At 41.3% G+C, this 24,685-nt stretch overlaps 1 protein-coding gene across 2 annotated transcripts in view; it reads right to left on the bottom strand.

Moving 5' to 3' along the window:
* The window catches only part of nfatc1 (nuclear factor of activated T cells 1), a 66,204-nt gene that overhangs the window by 6,422 nt on the left and 35,097 nt on the right, over window positions 1–24,685 (bottom strand). The window contains exons 7-9 of one of the 2 annotated variants that reach the window (XM_072675366.1): window positions 23,743–23,798; window positions 16,458–16,590; window positions 11,167–11,787 (exon numbers count right to left, since the gene is read on the bottom strand). In XM_072675366.1, the coding sequence (XP_072531467.1) occupies window positions 11,167–11,787; window positions 16,458–16,590; window positions 23,743–23,798 (810 nt within the window). The remainder of the gene's footprint in view (window positions 1–11,166; window positions 11,788–16,457; window positions 16,591–23,742; window positions 23,799–24,685) is intronic. The other variant, XM_072675367.1, reaches the window with a different exon arrangement.

Raw genomic sequence — 24,685 nt, 5'->3', positions numbered from 1 at the left:
GACACCTGTGTTGACCAACATCGCTTTGAGAGCACGTCCAATTGTGCTTCCTTCTAAACTTGCGATCCACAAGCCATATTGTCAGTGCATGCTAACAACCATGTTGTTAATTGATGTGTAAAAGACGTTTAAGACCTTAGTTGTTGTGGGATGCACTGTATTTTTCCTGAGTGCCAGTCTGAGCTTATTTAGTATACAGAATGGATCAGTTTTTTAGTCAAAGTGGGTGATATGTGGCATGTGCATGTGTTTCCTTATTCAAGTTACTAATGCTAACAAAATAAAAGTCTAAGAATTGTGGTCGTTGTTAGATCACATTCATTATACATCAAGTAAAAGTAGCATTATCATCAGATAACATACATGATTACAGGGGCAGTGGTGGCTTAGTGGTTACAGCACTGGGTTGTTGATGACAGGGTTGTTGGTTTGATGGCTGGATTTGCTAAGCTTGAGAAAGGCTGTAACCTGGGTTGAAGGCCCACATCATCAATTCCATTTTGGTGGAATAATGTCTCTAAAAGCTACATCACATAAAACCATTGCATGAAATCATGACAAATAATCTGCCTGATACTTGAGGCATAGTTTGAGAGTAGTTTGTAGATACAGCTTTGGGATGTTTTTGGTAAAATGTCTTTATACATTTTGAAGTGGACAGTAGGTTGTTTAAGTCAGGGATTCTCAAAAGTTTGTGTGGTAAAATAAAAAATCCACAGACCCCCACAAATTTATGTTATGAATGCAATCCAATGCTGTGGGGAGATGTACTGTCATATTTATTTCATGGGAGCATTAGCTTTTCTCCAGTGATGTTCTGCTTTTGGCTTTTATCATGCTGCTAAACTGCGAACAAACTCAATATTTACTTCTTCTGAAGACTGATCTCTTTATTTTTGGGTTTGGCTTTTGTTTAATGTTTTGTAAGCAGATGTAGCTTGGTTCACTTTGTGGTCTTCTTGGCTAGAACCTTGAGATGGAGTACAGTTTGGTCGACTGTCACTGTTCTCACTAAAAAAGATTTGCTGTAGTCATCATAGTACTTGAAATTCAGCTGATTTACAGAAAGATGAGTGCAGGGAAGTTGTGGCGTAGCCCATATTAAGTTGCTATATAAAGTTTCTACTGGTTGTGATAATTTACGCAGACCCCCCTGGCTGTATATCATTATACCTTTGGGATCCCTGGAACCTACTTTGAGAGGCGTGCATGTAGGTGACTAGTCATTTTGGACAGCAAATAAAAAGGCTAGAATTGCATTGTGGACATTTAAACCATTTGACATTTGGTTTCTGCAATCAATTAAAGAACATCTGGGTTTGTAAGTGTTTCCATAATATACAGTTTCAATTAGTGATAACTTCTAAATTGTGAATTTTTAAATACTGGTGGAATCCCCCTGTATGTATAAACGATAAGGCCTGGACATCACGACAAAGAAATAGCTAGCAGTGCAGTCAGTGCATCCCAAGATACACAGTAACTCTAGACTCCCTTCAAAGCCTTACGAAAAGGAGTTTTCTCATGCCAATGAAGTCATAAATAATAAAACCTCAAGAAAATTTGAAAATCTCCTGAGTCTCAGTCTGTGAGCTACCGAACGTGCCTGTCTAATCAGCTGTTACTAATATGTGAACAGGAAAAGAACCGAAGTGATGGCTGAATTATGGTGAGTGAATCGCACACGCATGTGTCTCGAAGCACCAGCCCATGCTGAAACAATTAGCAGACTTTGACAGTTGGGGGTAATTTGCAGTGATATGTCTTCATGAACAATCTGGCGAGCCAAACAGATTTTTATGGGAGTTCAGACGTTTATATTGCGATCTTTAGAAGAAGTCCTCGTCTGTCAAAACACGTCTGTGTTTCAGGAAGAAATAGCTGCCTGCCTGTCGCGATTCATTCAGATAGTTTACTGTGAGATAATGGTCTCCAAAATCACCTTTTAGACATGAGTAACTACTGAATGGTCTGCAGGTGTGGATGCTTGGATGGAGGTAGAGCGTGTGGCATTGATCACAGCAGATTTTACAGTGCATTTAGGTAGCAGCAATGCGAGTGGGGTTGGGACGCATTGATAGAGTTCTGTTATTACACTTTCCAAATACGTCAGGGAGTCATCCATTTACATAATTGACCCCTTGCCTCCTAAAATGACATAATAAAATCTGATCTACAGCTATATTCTGGGATGGGATGCCATCAAAATGAGTAAAACAGACCTTGGTGGAATACACATACTTAGTAGAACAAAGGACCTTGGTGGAATAAACATGTATTTATAAACTATATATGAATTAGCACAAATTAGGAGGTTATTTAGGTCTTGTTTGTTGTTGAATAAAGTCTGAAGTGCACATTTCTCATCATTTCACATAATTTCTTTACTGTCATTAAGAGTTATTGATTTGACATTTATGGGTAGACTTGGCTATCACTCTGTTATTGAAATATCACTAAAACCTGCATCATTACCTGCAATAATGCACAATACACAATGTTACCACTCTGTTATGCAAGTTACTGAGCATTAATTATTACATAAATGTACATGTTATTTGTGTGGAATTGGCAGACCTTTAGTTCAGGTGGGTTCTACATAAAGCCAGGTTTGATTCTTATGTGAGTTTATTCCAACTTTAGAGTGAATAAGAGTCACTAATACATTAAGACATGTTCTGTACTCTAAAGAGAATTTCCACTCATCGCTAACTAGAAAGTAAATACACTAAATAAACAACATAATTTACATATTAGTTTCACAGTAGTTCATTTTTAGAACTTACTTAAGTTCTTAAGATTAAAAAAGTAGCTTTATTACTATACACTAATTGTATCTCTGCTTGTGTATAACTTTTTGCCACGTGTGTCCACCGAGCATGTGAATCAGCCCGGCTCCAGCCCCAATCTGGCTTTCAGACTCACTTGGATCTGGGGGCTTTCAGACAGTCATCCAAATATCTCCACAAAAACAATTCATTTCTACTCAAGCATGTCCGTGAACTCAACAGTATCAGCCAGTGTCACACCACTCTGCCCATTTGGCCAAAGATTAACCAGAAGAAAAAAAAGTTGTTAAACTGTTGCTTAAGAAAGGAATCAAGAAAGCATAGTTGACATAGTATATTTAGCTGGGGTCAAACAAACACTATCAAGGCAATCGCATTGCCTATGATCAACTTCTCACCAAGAGCCAAGGGCTTTCATTTCATCCTGACTCACCCAGTGCAATGCTTCACTCTTGGATAAAGATAGCAGAGCTCATAACATTCAGCGAGTCACAATTGACTCAGAATGGCCTGGATGCCAGTCGTCTCCATGGACCGTGTCTAATCAAAAAGTCGTGTTGTCATCAGTTACCATGGGATGTATCTTATTTTGCCGCAAGATTTCATATGAGGGGTCTAATGAAAGGTCCCCAGGTGCTGATCAGCGAGCGGAGCCAGATTAATAAAGCTGTAGCTTGAGATAACAGCAAAACAACCGAATGAGCACTAATTCATGCCAAACTGGCAATGGTCCGATCTGAATTCAGTCATTTTGGCCACGTTTGGCGGTCAAAGATTAGCGGCTAAAACCTCTTTGTCAACTTGGAGAGCAATTGCCCGACCAGACAACACCAATGGGAATTTCACAAGTGAATATCAAAGGCCTGCCCAAACTGTGTTGCTTAGACACAATGGTCATAACTTCAGAGACAAAGCATTTCGATGACATTGAAAGCATTTAGATCAGCTTCTTTTAAGGAAGCAGCAAAGTGACTCATATCTGATGTTTATTTTTCTGTGTATATAAAAAGACACCAAAAAAAATGAATTATCTTTGAAATAAAATACTAATCATAATATTCTGTCTGGTGGTATTGTAAAAACAAACAAACAAACAAACAAACAAACAGAAAAATGGTACTTAGCAAGAGAAAAGCCAAGACTGTGAAACTGCTATAACAGTCTGAAAACTTGCAAAAGCAAAGTTGCAAGATCCATGAATTTCCAGCCAAACTAGGATAGTTGGAAAATACAGGCATTGGTGGGAATGATTCATTTGCAGGGTGCTTTTTAAGGTTCTTTTAAAATGCATCATGGTGCCAAAAAGATTTTTATATTCTGACTACAGAAAGTAAATCTCAAACTGGTTTCAATGAGGTCAGTGTTCTTCAGTGGCCACTAGATCTCAATCCAATAGAATACTTGTGGGATGTTGTAGATGTAGGAGTGTTCCTGAAAAATCTACTCAGTCATGACAAAATTGAGCAAATTGAATCTCATATAAATGTTTCCAACACCTTGCGGCATCCATGCCATGATTTCAGAGCAGGAGGCCCTACCCAGTGTTAGAATAGTGTTTGAAGAGTAGAACAGAAAAGCAAGTTGCCTTATGAGTGAATATTGATTCTGGTATTGGTGGTTGCTGTGAATGTTTTCACAATGGCAATATAAATATTAATGGGTAGTATGTCCTGGAAGAATATTTATTTGATTTATTATTTACAGAAATGATATAAAAAAAATATTGGGTCTGTGGTAAATGGTCATGTTCGTACACACATTTTAGACATGCTATTAGGAAATGATAAAAGCAAGAAAACAACCGAGCCTGACCCAAGCCCAATATTATACGTGACAAAACTGACCTAATCTTGGCCCGATTCCTGATATTTTGTGATACTTTTGCCATCGGTGTTGGGTAGGCAACTTCTACTGTACATGTATAACTTCATAGTAGCCATAATATTCAATATTGCATATATCCATCTTCAATCTGAAAAACAAACAATGTCTCTCGTTATTTGTTAGCATTAAGTTGTGTGAAAGTGTTGCCATATCAGTGAGATGGTTGTTGTGACTGTGGGCTGGAAGTGAATAAGTGGATGTGAGGTAATCCAGGAACCTACTTCCTGCTGTATAAGCGGATAAGCAACAGCTGGGGCAGCCTGATAGAGTGCAGAGACCCGGCCCGCTCCTGGCCTTCAGGAAAAGGAGGGAGAGTGAGGAACTCCCAAACAATTAGCCTAGCGTCGCTGCTAGCCTCATTAAATGGCTAAAAGCGGCAGTGCTCTGGCGGACACTAATTGCGTTAATCAGCAGATGGCAAGGAAAACAGACCTCAGAAAAGACCCCATACATCCTGAGCCTTTACACATTCTGAAAGACCAGCAACGTGCTGGAGCAGAATCCGGTAAAGAGTCCCTTTGCTGGGCCAAGCCACAGGCCTCCTGCTGTGGTACAGTTAGTCATCCACTCCGAGAAATCTCTAATAACTGATCCACTTGAGTGAGGCATTTTGAATTGTTGAATTGTTTTTTTAATAGTGTATTACACAATTTTTTTATCCGTATTATTATATTGTTAACACGTAAACAGTCATTCTGAGTGGTTTTATGGGAAACAGTTTGATTTACTGATTCTTGAGATTTCTTTACAGAGGCGGTGACAGGAACTAGGCATTGCATCAGAAATATAGCCATGTCATTTCATTTCCAAAATGATTAGTAGTCTGCAAAGCACTTTATTAGAAAAACTTGTACATATATATGCAGTTATATTTATATATATATATATATATATATATATATATATATATATATAAAGGATATAAAGGATTATCTTATCTTATATGCAGATACTGGTCGGCAGCTTCAGGTAACATTCATATCAAACGGATATGGATGGGATAAGGGTGGGAGCATGGCATGACTGGTGGTTTCAGTATTTCTCGAACTGCTGATCTGGGATTCTCACCACAACAGTCTTTAAAGTTTATTTGAATATTTACAGCTTGTTGATGTGAGAGGTTAACAAAGATTAGCCACACGGATAGAAATGCTACAGTGACTCAGATAACCACTCTCTACAACTGTGGTGAGCAGAAAAGCAGCTCAGAACACATAAAACATCTCATCTTGAGGCAGATGGGCTACAACAGCAGAAGACCATGTCGGACTCCATTTCTGTCAGTGGCTGCAGTGGCTCAGCACAGGCTCACCAACACTGGGCCACTGAAGACTGGAAAAACATAGCCTTGTCTGATAAACCGCAACTTCTGCTGAGGTACACAGATGAAGAACTGTTTTAAGGCTGTTTTGAGAGAAATGGGATGACCTTCCCTGTATTAGTACAGTCTTCCTGATAAAGTGCTTGGTGAGTCTATACATGGCTTCTGAATTTTATATATAGGGTAATATGGGTAAAATAGTAGTGCAATCCAATCATCCAGCATGAATCACCATGTATGGATTAATAAAGCAAGTTTTAGAAATATAATATATGGACTATTGTATTTTATTGGGATGTCAATCATTGTTTTTTCTAAAATTGAGGTTTTTTAAAAAGAGTGTATCCTGATTTTCTTAGAGTAACTGTCTCTCCTGTCCTGGGAAGTCTTTCTGGAGCATTGCTGTAAGGTTTGCCAACCAAAATACAAGATTCTCATTCACTGTGAGTCCAGAGTTGGAGTATATTTGCAGTAAAATGCAGTTGAATGTAGTTAGACCCCTACATAAATCGGAGCACCCAGGGAAAGCCCTGTTTCATGGTTATATAGAGGAATTTCTAGTCTGTTTATGGGTCACCACATGGGGTTTTAATTGGAGCTCTTGCTGCAGATTGCTGGCTCACCATGTTTGTTAGAAATGGGTAGTCTTTAGAGTTTGATTGGTCTCACCACAAGGCCTACAGTTTTGACCCTGAAGCTCTGGATCCATGTCTGTGGCAGCCTCTGGCCCAGAGCCTTGCATTGAGCGGCCAAGTCAGTACATTTTATAGCAGCGAGGCCCCTTGCATTCAGAAGCTGGAGAAGATATGGAGCTAGGCTAGCAGCCAGTGCTAGTAAGAGTTTCCATGAGAAAAGACCCCTGGAACCTCTGAGTAACCCTAAGGGAAGCCCTGGCAACACCAGTGGATCTTACCAGAAGCAAGCAGAGGCTAGTATGATAGATACCGATTACAGGCTATCCATAAAGTATTTGACCAAAAGGATTTCATGCCATAGCACAGGATAAACACACAACTAGAGAGAATTAGCACCTGATAAGGATTCATATAAAATATAGGGGGTGTGAGTAGCGAGGCCAGACTTTACATCACCCAATCTCCAGCTAACAGGCATATGTTTTTCTATATATGATATAATGGGTGTGGTTATCAAGGGCTTTAAGAAAGAACGTGCCTGAAAGGGTTCATGAGCACAGAGTCCTTGCCAAAGAACTTACTGGGCATTACCTGAAGAAGCCTAATGAATCGTATTAGAGTCGAGAGCACAGTAAAATATCCCACCTCTTGCCAGAGGAGAAATGGCAGGTAATAATTTGACAAGCCAACGCATAAAAAATCTCGCGCTCCCTGCCCGCATTACAACTTGACCACAATTCCTCATCCTGTCCTAAGTACATGCTTAGAACAGCACAAGCTGTATTTCAACTGTTCCCGTACTTCATGAAAGAATGTGGCCCACAAAAGAGGTCGATAAATTTGCTAGTACTTCTACCCTGAACTAATTTAGGCTCCAAATTTAATAATATGACACGCTCGCTTCTGTTGAGCCTTTATTAGACTGAGCTGCTAGTAGCTACACTCATTGGCCATTTTATCAGAAACACCTACCATACAGATGGATTATAAATGCTCACTTAACATTTATCTAACATTCAACTCTATATGTATTAAATGCAACTGAAATCTAAGCTGAATGCAAATGACTGTCTGTTGAATCTAATCCTACACCCAACCTTAACCCTAAACTTATCCAAAACCTTAAATCTAACCCTAAAAGGGTAAGTGTAAGGTTAGTGTTAGGGTTAGGCGTAGGTGTAGGGTTATATTCAATAGACATTGTATATAATTAGAAATTAGAGTTCAGTTGAATGCTAGTCAGATAAGCATCTATGATGCATCTACAATGGACCATCCAAGTAAAGTGTTACTAATGCTCCTATTTACAAATATTACAATGCAAACGTTATTAGGCTCCCTCTACTAGGGGTGTAGGAAAACACTGATACACTTCTATATAGTACTGGAAAAGTGAAAAACCCTTATAGTCAAAGAACCCTTTTTCAGGAGCATATAGAATAATTGCTGTTTAAAGTGTAACAAGCAAAAACACACATACCACTGAGATAAACAGCGTGAAGCAATTTTCACATCTGCCTCATGTAGACACCTGATGCTGATATAAAATCTTATGTGGGAGTCAGTAATCAGTTGCTCCTTGAAGACCACCAGTGTAGATGATATATGTCCTCTCCATTTCCAATCACCACTGCACTAAAGCTGAGTGTTGAAATAAGACCTTCTGCCAAGCATGTGGTGTCAGAGTACTTCAACAGATTCCTCTATGGTCATTACTAGCATACAGATCACATACAGAAGACAAGTTCTTTTATTAACAGTGAGGAACCATATGTTTATGAGCTACAACTCCAAAAGTCTTAGTGTTTATTTAGTTATGCTAATGGAGATTATTTAAACATACTACTAATCTTCCTCCTACACAACAGGAAATCTCTCAAATAAACCAAAGTCAAGCTGGGCTACAGCGGTGTTTGGTGTCATGTTGAAGCTAGAAAGTCTCCAAAGCAACAGTGAAACAGCACATCCATGCTAATGCTATTTTGAAGTGTCGCCAGAACAAAGTTCTTACTAACAGTAACAAACAAATGAACGCTTGTGGAGTTTATTAGAGGTTATTAGGGATTCGAGTGCAAGGTGCTATTGTGTAACAGACCCTGGCCTCCTTCACTATAGTGCGATACAAGAGCCTAAATATAGGTCAAATAACGTTAAGGGCCTTAAAAAGAAACTTAACATGTACATGTTAGGCTCTGTGTTGATATTTTTCATGGCTGCCATTAAGCTATAATGGATTTGCGGGGAAAACCAGCACTGTTGGCTTTTTACTGCCACAGTATTTTAATATGTAACTTCACTAATAACCGATCAAGGCTGATATGTTAATGAGCTTGGCATATTACTGGCTGATGCTCCACCTGTTTGAGTGTCAAAATGTACCCGAAACATGCAAATCCAAGGAATGGATTCTAACAAAAGAATCAGAAGAAGAAGCAACTCTTCTCAATCTTTACCTGTCTATTTATTTATGATTTGACTTGGCTGAGCTCTGTTTAAACCCCTTTCTGCAGTAATGCATCCTGAAAGTTAGTCTCAACCGTAGCTGCAATGTTTGTCAAGATGCAGAATTCAAGATTTTTTCAAGTTTTAAAAAACAAGAGTTAATCAGTTGAGGTGTTCAAAGTTTTGATACACTTTTAGCGGCCTAACGCACTGCCACTATGGCCGGGGGGTCGCAAGTTCTTTGCCATCAGCAGCCGCAGTCTGAGAAAGCACAATTGGCTGTGCTCTCTCTGAGTGGGTAGATGGTGCTCTCTCCCCCCCATCACTCTTAAGCGATGTTGGCTGGCACAGGCGTCTGCTAGCTGGTGTAGTGGAGCTGGGGACTTTGTTTTTAAACCCAGACCACCAGAGTGTTCTAACTGCATAAAAAGTAAACTTTTCTTTTATTCATATTTTATTCATATGATAGTGTGTGTTTTTTTTATTTAAAAGAAAATGAAACTGGAATGGAATTATAACCCCTGTGTAAGGATACGTATAATAAATAAATTAGATAAATGAATGACATTATAAAATGCCACATATAATAACACAATAATATAAATAATAATAACAAAAAAAAAACAGCTTTGACCTGATCAAATGAGTTTTAATTGAAGAAACACACTCTCACTTCTCAACTTCTAGAAGGAAGTAAAAAAAAAAAGAGAGAACCATTTTTGGGCTCGAGTGGTTAAGTGGAGTAAGGGTCATGCTGCTTGTCATCAGCAGCTGGAACTGGAGAGAGCACAATTAGCACATCCTCCCCGCATCATTCCTAGTGTGATGGTGAGCATAGGCGTCTTTTAGCTGTTGTATCTGAGCTGGCTGCCTGGCTGTCTAGCTGCCTAGCTGCATAGATAGAAAAGAGGGGGTGACTGGCTTTACATGTCTCGGAGTAGACGTGCTAGTCTTTACCCTCCTAGTGTTAGGGCACTGCTAGTGATAGGTAATTGGCATTCCAAATTGGGTAGAAAATAGAGTAATGTTAGAAAAAAACTATTACAAACTAATACAAGCATTTTTATACAGCCTATACAGAACTACTACCTTTACTAAAGAATCACTGAAGAACAGCTTTTTTAAAGGTGTCTTGTGTTTCACAATTTTTATATGTATATTTTTATAAGGCTGCCAGTAATTCTGGACCTGGTGATCCAAATATAATATGTGCTTGTAGGCTTATAGAGTCTGAATATGCCATTAAATAGTGGGTTCCTCAAGGGTTCTCTAAAGCAGTGATGGGAAACTGAAGGCTGGAGTCCAGCACATTTTGGTGATTGCTCTGCTGTAACACACCTACTAAAGCTGGTAATTAAACTAGTAAGTTAATTGAGGTGTGCTTGAGTAGGAAAAGCACTAAACCGTGCATGAATCCAGGGCCCACACAGAGCTCCAGTCCAAAGCATGAGAACTTAAAGAATCACTTCAATGTTTAAAGGATTCTTTGCCACGTTAAACTGATCTTCTCTATGAAGGAAATGGTATATGTATATGGTTAAGGGTTAGACCCTTTGAAAAACACACCTGTTCATAGCTCCCCCTAGCACTAGCAATGCCCTCAACACTAGAAGGGTAAGGACTTAACATAGGTCTCCTATGACACACGCAAAGCCAGCCACCACCTCTTTACAAACCTACGCTGATGCAGCATCGACAGGCAGTCGACACACTTCGAGAAAAGCACCGGGTCGCCATCTCCACCACACCAGCCAACACATGCCTGTGCTGGCCAACATTGCTTAAGAGTGATGAGGAGAGAGCGCCATCTACCCACCTGGAGAGAGCAGGGCCAATTGTACTGCATGGCAAAGCTGCATGGCTCAGGATTCGAACTCACGACGCCTGGGCCATAGTGACAGTGCATTGGACTGCTGAGTCACTCGGAACCCTGCTATTAGCTCTTTATAATCCTACAGTCATCCGACTTTTGGTCTAAAAAGCACCTCCTTGATGAATACATGCCCTTTTTTTTTAGCCACACGACAACAAGGCAACAACTGATTCCATAAGTGTAGTTCTGTTGGCATTGCTCTAGAATTTCTTTGTGACTTACCATCATCAAGGTATATCTGATCCAGTTCCTGCGGTTCCTGCTTGATGCTGACTGCCAGCATGGCAGGTGCTCCTTCATCCTGCAAAAGAGGAGAAGACCCACTCCTCGCTGGTGCTTTAGGCAGCGCCGCGGACTCGACGGACACCGGCGACTGGGCCAAACTCTGGCTTGGGGTGAAGACGAACTCCGGTGCTGAACTCGGAGTGGAAGGATGTGAGCCTGGAGAAGAAGAGGCGCTGCCCGACGGGTAGAGGATGGGCTGCTGGTAGCGACCGGGCGTGGGCTGGATGGCGGAGACGTGAGGGACGGTGGATGGCCCAGGACTGCCGCCTGAGGGGAGGCACTGAGGGGTGAAGTGCGTGGGGGACAGATCCTGCAGCTTGGGGCTGGTGCTGGGAGAGGAAGAGGAGCAGGACATGGCCGGAGCCTTCGGCGCGAGTCTCTGAGGGCCGCCCGCGTAGGTGGCCGTGACACAGGCCCTGTGGTCCGCAGGCATCGCGGGGGGCAGGGCTTGCTGAGGGTAGTATGGCTTGGAGGGCAAGGTGAGGCTGGAGGGATGCCGCTGAGTGCACACGTGAGGGAGGTCATAGTCATCATGGGGCTCCGTCTTTATGGTGGGAACTGAGAGAGACCGCAAGAAAAGAAAAGAAGAGAAAAAGGAAAGAAGAGAGAAACGAATAAACACACACAGTACGCTCACGTGATCTCATGTGAGCTGGTGCGATGGAGTGGGTTTGTGGCTAGGAAACCCAGAGCCAAACAAACATTCTCATCAATGAGACTGTGTGTCTGAGGCAACGTGCTCCTGCCCAACTGAAAAATATTTAAAGAAAGAGGGGGAAAAAAGGGATGAATCATCACCACAAGAGACTTCCAGCTGCTTCTATAATAAAAGAGGCTGTTTTCTTTGGAGCTTTCCCCAGCACTAATATACTATAAGCAGAGGAAGCTTCAGTTTCCATCAGAAGCAGATTTTAATTCATTACATATCAAGAAAATATTCAGCAAATTTAGCAGATAGCAGTTTGAAGAGTCCAACTGGTCTATTTGTTGGTACAGGGAATCAAGAGAATTAAATTGTAATCAGAAAAGCTTTGTCACTGGGATCTTTTGGATTATGTGTTTCAAATTGGGGAAAAGGTCAAGCAAGGTCTTCCTCACTTTTCCCCATTTCAGACTTGCTGCTATATAGTTTTCCCACATCTCTCTGGTCCTATTCTACAACAGACCTCAACCACAAACACTGGCCTTCATGCCAAAAAACATTCTACATTTATTCCACTGCACTGCAAAAAATGCAAAAGTAGTCAAAAGTTCTCCTGGTTCATCTAACACTCAATAAGCAGGTAGTTAGACCGTAGGGCCACTCCAGAGCTGTGAAATCACACTACATTAAAACACAGTTCTGAGTAAATGTACCTTTCTGTTCTTTCTTGGACACGGATATGTATGTGGTTTCACAGCTCTACGGTGGCCCAACTGTCTAACTGCCTACTTGTCAATTCAAATCCCATCAATGCCGCAGCCCTGCCCTCAGTGGTCAGGAGTTTAAGAACATGGGATAGGAGGAGGCCAGACCTACACATGGGGAAAAAACAAGTAAACAAGCTGAGAGGGAAGAGCACAGACTAAACATCTTAAAAAATATTCAAGCAGTTTCAGCTGCAGCTCATTTACTTGTGATTAAGCTCAACTTTTTATTATTATATTTTCTCCCTGATTTAGCTAAGCAAATCACCAGCACTCCCCCTACCACTTGCAATGCTCCCAAAACTAGAAAGGTGAGGGCAAACCCATGCCTCCTCCAATATTTGTGAAATCAGCCATCATCTTTTTTCACAAAGTAAAAACCATGATCTATGGGTTATTATATGATTTATTTACATATTAGTAAAGTTTGAGGCTGATCTAGAGTCTGACATAGATGTTGCTGTAAGGTAGGGGTGGGGAACCTGATATAGAGTCCAGCTCCAACACACCTGCTAAAAGATTCAAACTGTCCAGGAATCCAGCCATCCAGGACTGTAATTCCCCACCCCTGCTGTAAGTAAAGCTTAGCATAGAGGAGATTCTGAACTCTTAGGAGTCCACTGGACAGTGTAGATTCCAGTTAGATTGCTAAGCCTGCCCAAAAACTGGTCTGCAAAAACTGTTATCTCTTAAAATACTATAAAACACAACACTTTGTGGAGTTGTGTTTTGTAAATAATTAGTAGCCAATAGCATTTGAGCAGAAGCAGTTCATGCTACTTCTGAGTATTCTCCCAGAATTGAATCCACAGTATGGTGATACAGAGAATGCGAGCTTCAACAACCTGATCATGTTACGATACTTCTGCATAAGTAACATTACGCCAACGTCATCATCTTCCCTTCTGAAGACCACAATACTGCAACATCAGCTCTTTCACTAAGATTGAGCCATCACTCAGCACCACACTCAACTCACTGCCTCAGATGGCTTTTAGTTTTCCTCCGGATCGCGTCGACAACATGCAGAAGGGGAACTCATCGCCCGCAGGTTTAAAATAGAAGCCAGACACCTATTTTAGCCCCAGCAGGAGGAAATGAGCCATCAATCACATGACAGACTGATGCAGTGTCTGAGGGATGAGCAGATGTCTAAGCTCCTAACCTCTCAGTACAGTTGTACATAGGCTCAGCTCTGTAACGTCTAATCTAATGCTTGCTTTTCCTTGCTTTGTAGCCTCATTCCATGCCTGTATATTGTAGGTGCCGGGACAAAACTTTAGCACAAGACTTTTCCTGAACACTTTGTTGTATTAAGGCAGACTATGTTAAGCCTTAATACGTTCGAATGAATATATTTAAACGCTTGCTAGAAATTACAAATATCATAGACATGGCCAAATTTCTTTCTTTCCAGAGGATTTTTCTTCCACTTGTCGTTTTGGAGACACAAGGACTTTGCATTAAAGTGACGAGATATGCTATATGGGCAAAAGTACTGGGACAACTGCTCAATCATTGTTTCTTCTGAAATTGAGGACATCCTAAAAGAGCTTCTCCTGCTTTTGGTGGAGTAATAGTTTCTACTGTCCAGGGAAGAAGGCTTCCTACTTGCTTCTGAAGCATTGCTGCTCTTCCTACTAGATTTTGAAGAGATCAACACCTCACCTCATCCCTAACACGGTGCCACTGCTCACTCGATGCTGGGAGGCTGTAAACCCCTCTAGCCCATGCCTGGTATTAGGCATGGTACCAGCAGGTTAAGGTTTATCTGCTCCAGAGCGTCCTTTTCTATTGGCAATACTTCTCTACAGGGACTGTAGTATTTCCTTTTAGGTCAGATGAGGTGGATCATCTGGTCAGATACTGTTGCTCTGCACACGGCCCCTCCATTCCTCCAGGTGCCTGGTGTGTGAAGTGAGAGGACAGTGTGGCACTGTGAGAGGGGACAGAGAGTCCTTGCAGTGGCTAGCCGGAGAGAGAGACAGGGCAGGGCCGGGCACGGCTGGCTCTGAATCATTGCTTTGAACCACCCACTGGTTACGCACCCTAATCCTGGGGCAATTAGCAGTGGTTTGGACTTTTTAAAGGTTGGGTCAGTTTTTTTTTTCTTAAAATTTCATCTGACAACTGGTTGGCATTTGAATAATAGTTTTCACATAGCCAGCTCCACCCGGCTGTCGACCTTCCAGTGCTCCTATAACTTAATAACTTAACAGGTATGGAAAAGAACAAAAGTTTATGGAGACACTTTTAGCAGTGGGGAAAACTCCCTCTTGATCCCTTTCACTGAAAAGCATTATTATTCAATAGATCAAGGGTGCCTAGTCCAGGTCCTGGTGATCTACCACGCTGCAGAGGTTAGCTCCAACTCGAACCTAAATTGCCTTCAGGAGCATCTAATAAGTAGAATCAGAAGTGTTGGATCTAAAATCTCCAGGGAGGTAGATCTCCAGGACTAGGATTGGTACAATCCTAGAAATCCTAGAGATCATAGATAATCCTAGAAATCTGATTACCTGACCCACATTTAAAGTTGCAGTAAACTGCATGATTTACACACACAGATGACCTCCTTTATCGGTTGATTTCTATAGTTATTCTGAATTCTGAAGTTAATAAAAAATATTAATTAAAGTGATTTGATTATACTGTAGTTTGTTTGTACCTTGTTTTTACCTATGATTGACTGTAAGGCATTCTACCAATGCTGAAATCTAAAGATAACAGCACTCCAAATGTATCTCTAAGTATTCAGTCTGCCTTCTATCAGTTACACCTGAGACCAAATAATGAATATCATCAACAGAACTGTGGTGTGATCGCAACATAGTCTGTTTAACAGTAGGCTATGGTTTCCAAGCAACATAATGATCAAAGATTAGTTGATTAGTAGTAGTTAGTGAGATGTTGGCATTGGTGTATTGATCTTTGGCCGTGTAATTGTGCTCTGTATGGAATAATATTTGATCACGTTGTTTAGCAACAATAGTCTAATGAATGGAAGAATTGTTATTGGCAATTATTATAAATAATAATAAAAAAAAACAATAAGCTACTTGATATTGTATTTTATAGTGGTATAGTGGTTTTTATTATGGTTAGGGGTAATGTCCAAGAGGTTTATTTAATAACACTTTTAATTGTGGTAAAGGTCCTTGAGCATTTGAGCACCCACATTGGGTGATTTTTAGGCAACCCAGATATTTTTGTTCATTGTGTAACAGACAGCTGTAAATTGAAAGCACTGACAAACATCAAGTTCAAGCACATTGTAAACTCTGTATAGATTTAACCTCTTAAACATGGCCTGAATGTGTTATTACAGACTTCTTTCACCAAAGAATAGCTCCACCAGTTTGTATAGTAGTCGCTGTAGTTACTGAATAAACACCTTAGTGTGTCATAAGTCAAGATTTAATGGATTTAATGAGATACCTGCCAATTTCAAGCTAAAAGACATGAAGTGTTGATAAGTATCTAAAACTCTAGGCCGTCTCTCTGGGTGTAAATTATAATAAGTCACATACTTTCGATTCCTGTGGTCTTTTGGACTTAATTTAATGCAGTAATAATAAAGCTGGAAGCTGGTAAGCAGTGACATGCCTCAGTGCTGGATGTTGTCGCTGGTGTGAGCATCTTCTTTAATAACAATCGTTTTCGAAATCTTGGACGCTGCATGACAGAGATTATCCAGTGTGTAGTGGTGTGTTTTGCTTTAATCAAACATACTTCAAACTGCAGACTTCAAGCCTTCTACTTGTTTCCAACACTGACTTCAACATTGAATGCAAATGAATATAGAGGCATGATTTTTTTACCATTAGGGGGTAGGTAGGTGAATCTCTGGCATTGGCTCTTCTTCCGCTTCCCATTGCATATGTAGAAGTTGACCTGAACTGGGTTGGATATTCTTTGGTTTCGGTAAGGTGGAATCTCCACAAGCAAGGCAGTCTGTTGGAAAAGGGAGAAAAAGTATGACATTTTACACCTCAAATCTAAAAAAAACAACAACAGTGTATATTTTAGGACTCCAGACTTGCACACACTGGCCCAAAATACCAAAGCAACCACCAAGACACACCTTGACCAGCTTAGCACCCACTTAGCAATACTACCTAGGACTCTTTAGCAACCACCTGAAATATCATAGCAGCAATATAGCAACATCCTGGAAGCCACCAGGAATCTCACAGCAACCAAGTAGGAACATCATAGCAATCATTTAGAAACAACAACCTAGCAACCCCATTGCAACCACCTAGGAACACCTTTGCAACACAATGACAACCATTTAGCAACACTTTAGTAACCACCTGAAATACAATAGCAAATGCAAAGCAGCACCCCAGCATTCACCTAGGAACACCACAGCAACTTTTAAGAAATATCACAACAACCACCTAGCATCCCAATAGCAACCACCTAGCGACACCACAGTAATCATCTAGCAATTACCTGAAACACCACTGCAACCACCTAGCAACACCATAGCAACCCCTGTGGGGTTCAAAATCCACAGGTATCCCACAGTTGTGAAACTAGGGTAGATGGGGTTGAGAAAGGCTGAGTAGCAGACAGTGTTATTCTCATGCCTTTCACCCTGAATGAGAGGACGCCCAAGGACTCCCTCCAGACACTTTGTTTCGTCTGCACTCCTCTCCTCTCCATCTCCAGACGCTTGTGAACTTTTGACCGCTGCGCCGTCTCTGGCCACAACTACAGTAAAAGTCCGGCCTTCGGAAGAATCTACAGACCAACCCTCCCCGTTCTCTCTCTTTCTCTCTCTCTCTACCCTGAGATGAACCCCATGTGGCTGGGAGCAGACTGATGGAGGTGCTGAACAGTAGCCAGAGGGGAAGTCATCAGTCTTCTCGCGGGTTTCGGAGACATCTGCAGGTGAGCTTCCCGCCACTATTTATATTAGCACGCTGGCGTGGCTGCCGAGCGAAGCCAGATAAAGAGCATGCTGCTAGAAGGAATTTCATTTGTTAATGTCGTCCACAGCTGCATTCTCAGCCTTTCACCTAATACTAGCTTATACTGTTGCTTTTTCAGTAGCCCATAATTTAACAGCAGTCAATTCTCTATTATTTCCAGCTAGACCTCAGAGACTCTGGATGCGGGGGTCCTGAGAGGACTGTAGCACCCCCAGTTTTCAGGACTGCTAAACTGTTGAACTGCAACTGCTCATGATTAAGGTCTAATCTGAGCATGGCAAAAACCTATACACTTATAAAAATAAAGGTGCTACCAATGGTTATTTGAGTGATGCCATAGCAGAATCACTATTGAATCCACAAAGGACCAGAGGTGTGTGAGTGTGAAGAACTATAAAATTGGTATAAAAAAGAACCTTTACATCAACTGATGGTTCTTTACGTATTTAAAAGGTTCTCCACTGTAGATAGGGTCTAGGTGGGAGCCATGTGGGATTAAGGTGGGCTGTAACAATAGGCCCCATTTGAAGTACCAAACCCACTCAGAGCCCATGCCCACCTGGAATCCACCTAGCCCACGTTCCATCATCAGCATGTTGGCTGGGTCTCTAAAATAGAAACTATTGTAGCACCTTTATTTTTAAGGAACTGTACTTTCATTGAATTACTTATTTATAAATTAGAAATAACATAGCAACCACCATGACAAGCACCTGGAACACCTTAGGATATTATTAATGTATTTTAAAACGTGCTTAATATTTCCTCACCCCTGACTCAAAACACCATCCTGCATCCCTAGAGGACTCCCAACACACCTGATCCAGCTAATCGTCTAATAAACAAGCCCTGAATGTCGCTGACGGTATTGTTAGAGCAGGAAATCACTAAAACGTGCAGCCTCCAAGACCAGGGCCTTGGAAGAAGCACTGCCCTTTAACAATTTTTTAGTCGACGGTGCGTCAAAGAACTAATCTACTTACGTTGTTGATGATGTCACCTACATCATCTGCATGACTTGATGATCCCATGACATGATCCCTATACTAAAGAAACAACCTGTTGACTAAAAATCCACCTATAATGGAGGCCAATAGTCATGAGAACCAATGAATTATCCAAAAGGGGTTCTTCAATGGCATCACCCCAAATAACCCTTCTGGCATCTTTGTTTTTAGGAAGGTAAGCTCTACTTTCAGACAATATTCTCGCCGGCCTCATATGGGCATGTAAAGGATAAGCACAGCATTATTCCGTGGCGAAAGTGAATGAGGCAACTGAATGCAATCCCATCGAGGAGTTGAGCAAGAGCTTGGCGCACTGCATAAGGCTGGCTTATGAGACACAAGGAAGCATGTGGTTTAGGGCGAGCTAGAAAGTGGTTGATATTAAATAAATATATAAATGCAGACGGCAGGGCTGGGAAGGGCAGAAATCAAAGAGGCCCTTGTAAAAAAAAAAAAGTTTAACACATTAATACTCCATTCAAGCAGATGGGCCCCATTCATTCTGTGAGCGCCGAAGCCAGGCGTGGAAGTCCTATAAAGTTCTGAACCACGAGACACTAGACAAAGACTGCCTTTCAGACATTTGCCAGGTCAATGATATTTATTGTGCCAATAACTCAGTTTATTTGTTTGTCTTAGAAATTCAGTGGATGTTTAGCATGAACATGGAGGACAGTAGGCCTGTATTAATGTCAAACAAACGATTTGGTAAGAAATAAAATGAAATGGACACCATTTTAATGTAGTATAGTTATAGGGGTGTTCTGATACATTTCTGATACATTTCATACAGCAATAATAAAAACTGCCTGAAAATGTGCCATACATTCATACCCTTAGAACAAAAGGCCGGTAGTAACACTATATACGATAAATGCCAATCAGCCATGACATTACCATCATCGCTGTCATCTACAAGGGGTGTGATACATTAGGCAGCAAGCGAACAGTCAGTTCTTGAAGGTGATCAAGGTCTATGCTTTTCAAATGTCTTGCTTTTAACAAGAATCTGAGACATTTTCACAAGGGTCAAATTGGGATAGCTAGATGACTGGGTCAAAAGAACATCTCCAAAACATCAGGCAGGTCTTGTGGGTTTTTATAGAATGCATTGGTCCAAGTAAGGACAACCGGTGAGCCGACAAAAGGATCACAGGCATCTGAGGCTCATTGATACGATCCATGGAGGCCTCACCTCACAACGTACAGGAAAACACAACAAAAACCTAAGTAAATCGATAGAAAATCACAGAAAAATCCACTTTCAGTTTGTAAGAAGATGAAAAACTGTTTTTCTCTAGTTTCACTTACTGAAGGAGAAGCTAATATCAGCTAATGTCCTTTCCACAAGCTAATTTACTAACCCTAAAGTAGCATGACCACCACAAGCTAAGGCCCTAATCCTGAGCGAATGTTCTAAACCTGAGGTAATGAGCTAACCTCCAACTAATGCGCTAACTGTGACCAACTTTATTTTCTCTATTCTGTTGAACGTACTGTTCTGGAGCTGTGTCTCGCGTCATGTTAGGTGTCTATTTGAGATTGCTGAACATTGTAAAGGTAAAAAGGTAAAGGTGCGCGTATTTGTCACTGTACTATGTACAGCGAAACGTGTCCTCCACATTTAACCCATCTGTGGTAGTGAACACGCACACACACACACACTAGTGAACTAGGGGCAGTGAGTACACACACACCCAGAGCGGTGGGCAGCCAACTCCAGCGCCCGGGGAGCAGAGAGGGTAAAGGGCCTTGCTCAAGGGCCCAACAGTTGCAGCTTGCCGAGCCCGGGAATCGAACCCACAACCCTGTTATCAATAGCCCGGCACATTCTGACACAGTTTCAGGCACATGCCTATCGACTTCCCTTATTTGTTAGCTAGATTAGCCTTGTCGCTTCAGGGCAAAACTAAAGAGGCAAACTTCAGAGACAGAACATGGCTGATGAACTACAGTACATTTGAGAGAGCGGGAAAACTGTGCAAGGCAGGTAAATTTCGTCCAAACTATTCCTTTATTAACATTTAGCACTTAGCAGTAGATAATTTGTACAGTGTTAAAGTTGCTAAAGGTCTCTGGTGTTAGGAACTAGCATTGCTCAGTATATGAAGGATTCTATTCTAGGAACTAAAAATGTATGTTTTTTGAAGAGGACAGTTAGGAAGTGTCTGTCTCTGATATAAACAAGCTGAGGATTATAAGATTAGTGCTTATGGTGCGGGGCCATTCTGTCACATTCCCAGACTGAGACAAAAGACCAACAGTTCATTCAAGCAAATTCCATGTAGCTTAGGAGAACACTGGCTAGGTATTGCCAGTGTTTAGGATGGGCCTGTTCCAACAGACTAGACTTTGGGGCCTGCAGACAGACATATTTTGGTAGTGAGAATGTGAGTGTGTGTGTGTATGGGGAGCAGGTGTACTGCCTCACACACACACACACACACACACACATGCACAGTCTAATCCCAAAGCGTAAACTGCGGTCTTTAAGCTTTGGGAGTATGAGTCAGTGACCGAGAGAGCAGGAGGATGGCTCCTTTTCTACGCTAGGTGCCTAGGTGTCTAAATATTAAAAACACAATGCAGAATCAGTAATGTGACATGGTTAAAGATGGTTAAAGAAAGTTTACTTTTGGAAATGAATTGATAAAATCACCCACAGAAATGTGATGATCACTGATAATCACTGCAGGCCCACCTAAGGATACTTCCTTAAAATGACCTAAATGAACTTCCTCCAAAACATTCCTCACTGCGTTCCACAGACCACCTACAGTGGTTGGACTTTTCACCTCCACACATTTCCCAACAGTCCCACAAGCTCTTAGTGGGAACTAAATCAGATGATGGTGTAGTCCATGACATCACCTCGACTTCTTCACTCCTCAACCCACTCCATCATTGTGTCTTTTTGGCAGTGGAACTACTTCACTACTGTACTTAAGTATTAAAATGCTGTATCTGTATTCTTTTTTTCTCCTATTTCTACTTTTATTTCACTACATATTTTAGATGAGTTGAATATTTTTACTCTGTAACATTTGTTATATGCTGCATTGTTACTCGTTACAATGATAATAATGGTACGAATCATTTCAAACCCACAATATCACCGCCAGAGCGCTAGATGGCGCTGCTCAACATTGAGCAGAACAAGCGATCAAGCCGCAAGTGAGCATGCTGCCATTCTTCCTCTCACTCCGCTGCTGTAGTGAGGACACTAACGCTAGAGCTCTGTTAGTTCATTTTCAGATGGAAGAAGAAGAACCACCAGAAGAAACTCCATCTTCACCACCTTCAAATACTTGAATGCCGCCCAATGGCCTGAGATCTTTTAGCTGTAGTTTGGGTTACAGAGAGTTAAGTTCAGTGTTTTAAGCTCTCCTCACTTGTTTTCACATACGAAACACTTGTATGTGGCAAGTTGAGTCAGTTCTGTTCAGCCTTTCTTTTGGACAGGTTTGTTTAGAAAGTTATTTGAAGACTCTATGTACATGAACTTTGTCCTGTACATTTATGTCCTTGTCCTACAGTCAGGATAATATAATATAATAATATAAACACTGATATCCAGACTTTTGACTGCTTTCTATGATAACTACAGAACACAATGCCTGTACTTTTACTTTCAGTACTTAAGTAGTACATTTTAGAATAAACTACTTGCAATACTTAAGTAACAAAATGCTAAATACTTAAGTATGGAGCTTAAAGAACACTTCTACTTCTACTCAAGTCACTTTTGATTGAGCACTTGTACTTTTACTCAAGTCTGGATCTCTAGTATTGTATACATGTATCTGCTTTTTAGCATAGCCGTTAAAGAAGACAGAGGATCCTTTCAAATACATCTAAAACAGCTACAGGACATCTGACAGCTGCCATATCATCTGCAGTTTTGCTGTTTCTCACTTATGTACATAATGTGAATCTGGCAGTTTTCCTTTACAATGTTTAGAATTTTCATGAGTTGACCAATTAAAATGGATTAAAATATGTTTACATTGTCTTCCATTGAAACTTAAGACGGTTCTCCTGTAAAATGTATTTTGGAGATACAAGGTTTTAAGGATAGAGACGATACGGATGGCCTCTTTTCCACTGCAAGGCCCAACGGTTCGATGTACGGAGGGTAACCTGTTTTCTTAGCTTGGATAGCTAACTGCACTTGGGGCCACAGATCTGATTGGTGGAGAGCTTTATAGAGTAGGGATGCGCTGAGTGGCTCCATGTTGCGCTAGCATGCCGCCGACGGGCCTCGTCCACCACCGCCAACACCGGCTCGCTTAGGGGAAACTAGCAATATCATAGCGAGGCATTACCTTCTGGGGTAGTGGTGGCTCAGTGGCTGGAGCACAGGGTTATTGATGACAGGGCTGTGCAAAGGCCCTTAACCCTCCCTGGGCGCCACAGCATTGGCTGTCTACTACTCCAGGCACGTGTGCACACTGTCACACGCCAAAGTCGTCACACACTCGCATCAAAACCCGTTGTTTCCATGGACTCCCAACATTTTTTTGGGATATTACATCTCTAAAATGTCCTCCTTGATGTGCTTTGAGACATGTGGTTTATGCATGCAGATTATATGATGCTAACGGATGAATTACGGCTTCAGCATAAGCTAGCTACATTAGCCTTGTTGTTGTGGTGCAGGACTAATGAATGAAACTGTTGCAGAATTATTACGAGACGCTGTGCACTTCCTGGTCCTGATTTAGCAAATGTCCCACAAGTGTGGGACATTTAGCAAGTGCCCCACATTATTAACTAATACAGATATACAGATGGTGGATATTTTTATAAGGTGGGACCTTGGTTTGAGGGTTCTTGGAAACAGCTTTCACCTCTGATTATCTGTAATTGCATATATTTCATTATGGTTTGGCGATTGTTATTATAATATCATTATATATATTATAATATCTTGGTATATTGTTTGACACCATTTGAAAATACCAGCTTCCCTCTACTATGCGTGAACATTTCACAATGAAGGGACCAATAGAAATAAACAGACAATTACTTGGAATTAACTCTCATTTCACAGCTGTTCCCTCTTCTTCATTTACAGCTATCGTTGCTGATATATGAGATTTTGTTAAGACATCAACAAAATAGTCAGCTGTCAAACAGAGCTCCTGTTAATGACTTACAGGTTTAAAGGAGTCCTTGTCGACCTTGGCTTCCATCTCCCAGATGTGATGACCATCTGAAATGAGAAGAAATATGCATTTTCTGTTTATATCTATTAAAAAACACAACAGCACAGACAACAGCAAAATGTGCTTTAACTGAGGATATGAGCAGACTGTCAAGTAGTTGTTTCCCGCTGTTACAGAAACGGCCCACAGATAGGAGCCTGTTGGATTACAGGGCTGCTTTACAAACCCAGAAGTTGACCTTCACATAAGTCTGTGGCTTTGAGAGTCGGTTAACAGACCCAGACCTTAAGGCAGCTCTGAGCTTGCATCATAGGCTGCCTGTGTCTGACCAAGCCGGGCTGCGAGCGCAGCTGATGCAACCCTAACGAGCTGAGCAGAGCCAAGTGTGCGTGAGTGACGTGCCTCCGCTATAGCGGGACGAGGCCCTTACATCATCCCCTTGCGGAATCCCATAACACATGACAAACAGAGCCTCGAGAGCGCAGTAAAAGCAGTGGTAAAATCCACTTCCCCGAAAATGATGGGCAAGTTTACAGTCTTAAAAAAGAAAGGTGGAGAAAAGGGGTTCTTGGGGTAGTGGCAAAAGAGAACTTTTGGTTCTCTGAAAAAACTTCTTGCTTTTAGAACCACTGCTTTATGGAGCTATGTATGTGAACCAGGCCTGGTGGATCGGTCGACATCAATAATTGGACATCAATAATGACTGGCAATTAACACATTGATGATGTCTCAGACGGTAAATGACAGAGAAATAGGTTTGACTAGGGGCTCTGAGTAGCGAGCGAGGGTCTGCAAATGTGTACTTGCTGGTTGGAGACCTCATGTTAGCTTGCAAACTTCTTTCAGAGAATACCTTTTCTTAGCTAGTTTAACTACAAATCTGAAAGACCAGCTTGGGTTGATGCCTGCCTCCATGCTAAATCTTTTATGATGG

This window comes from Salminus brasiliensis, chromosome 3 (assembly GCF_030463535.1).
Source record: "Salminus brasiliensis chromosome 3, fSalBra1.hap2, whole genome shotgun sequence".
NCBI lineage: Eukaryota > Metazoa > Chordata > Actinopteri > Characiformes > Bryconidae > Salminus > Salminus brasiliensis.
This window is presented reverse-complemented; position numbering and strand designations above follow the sequence as displayed.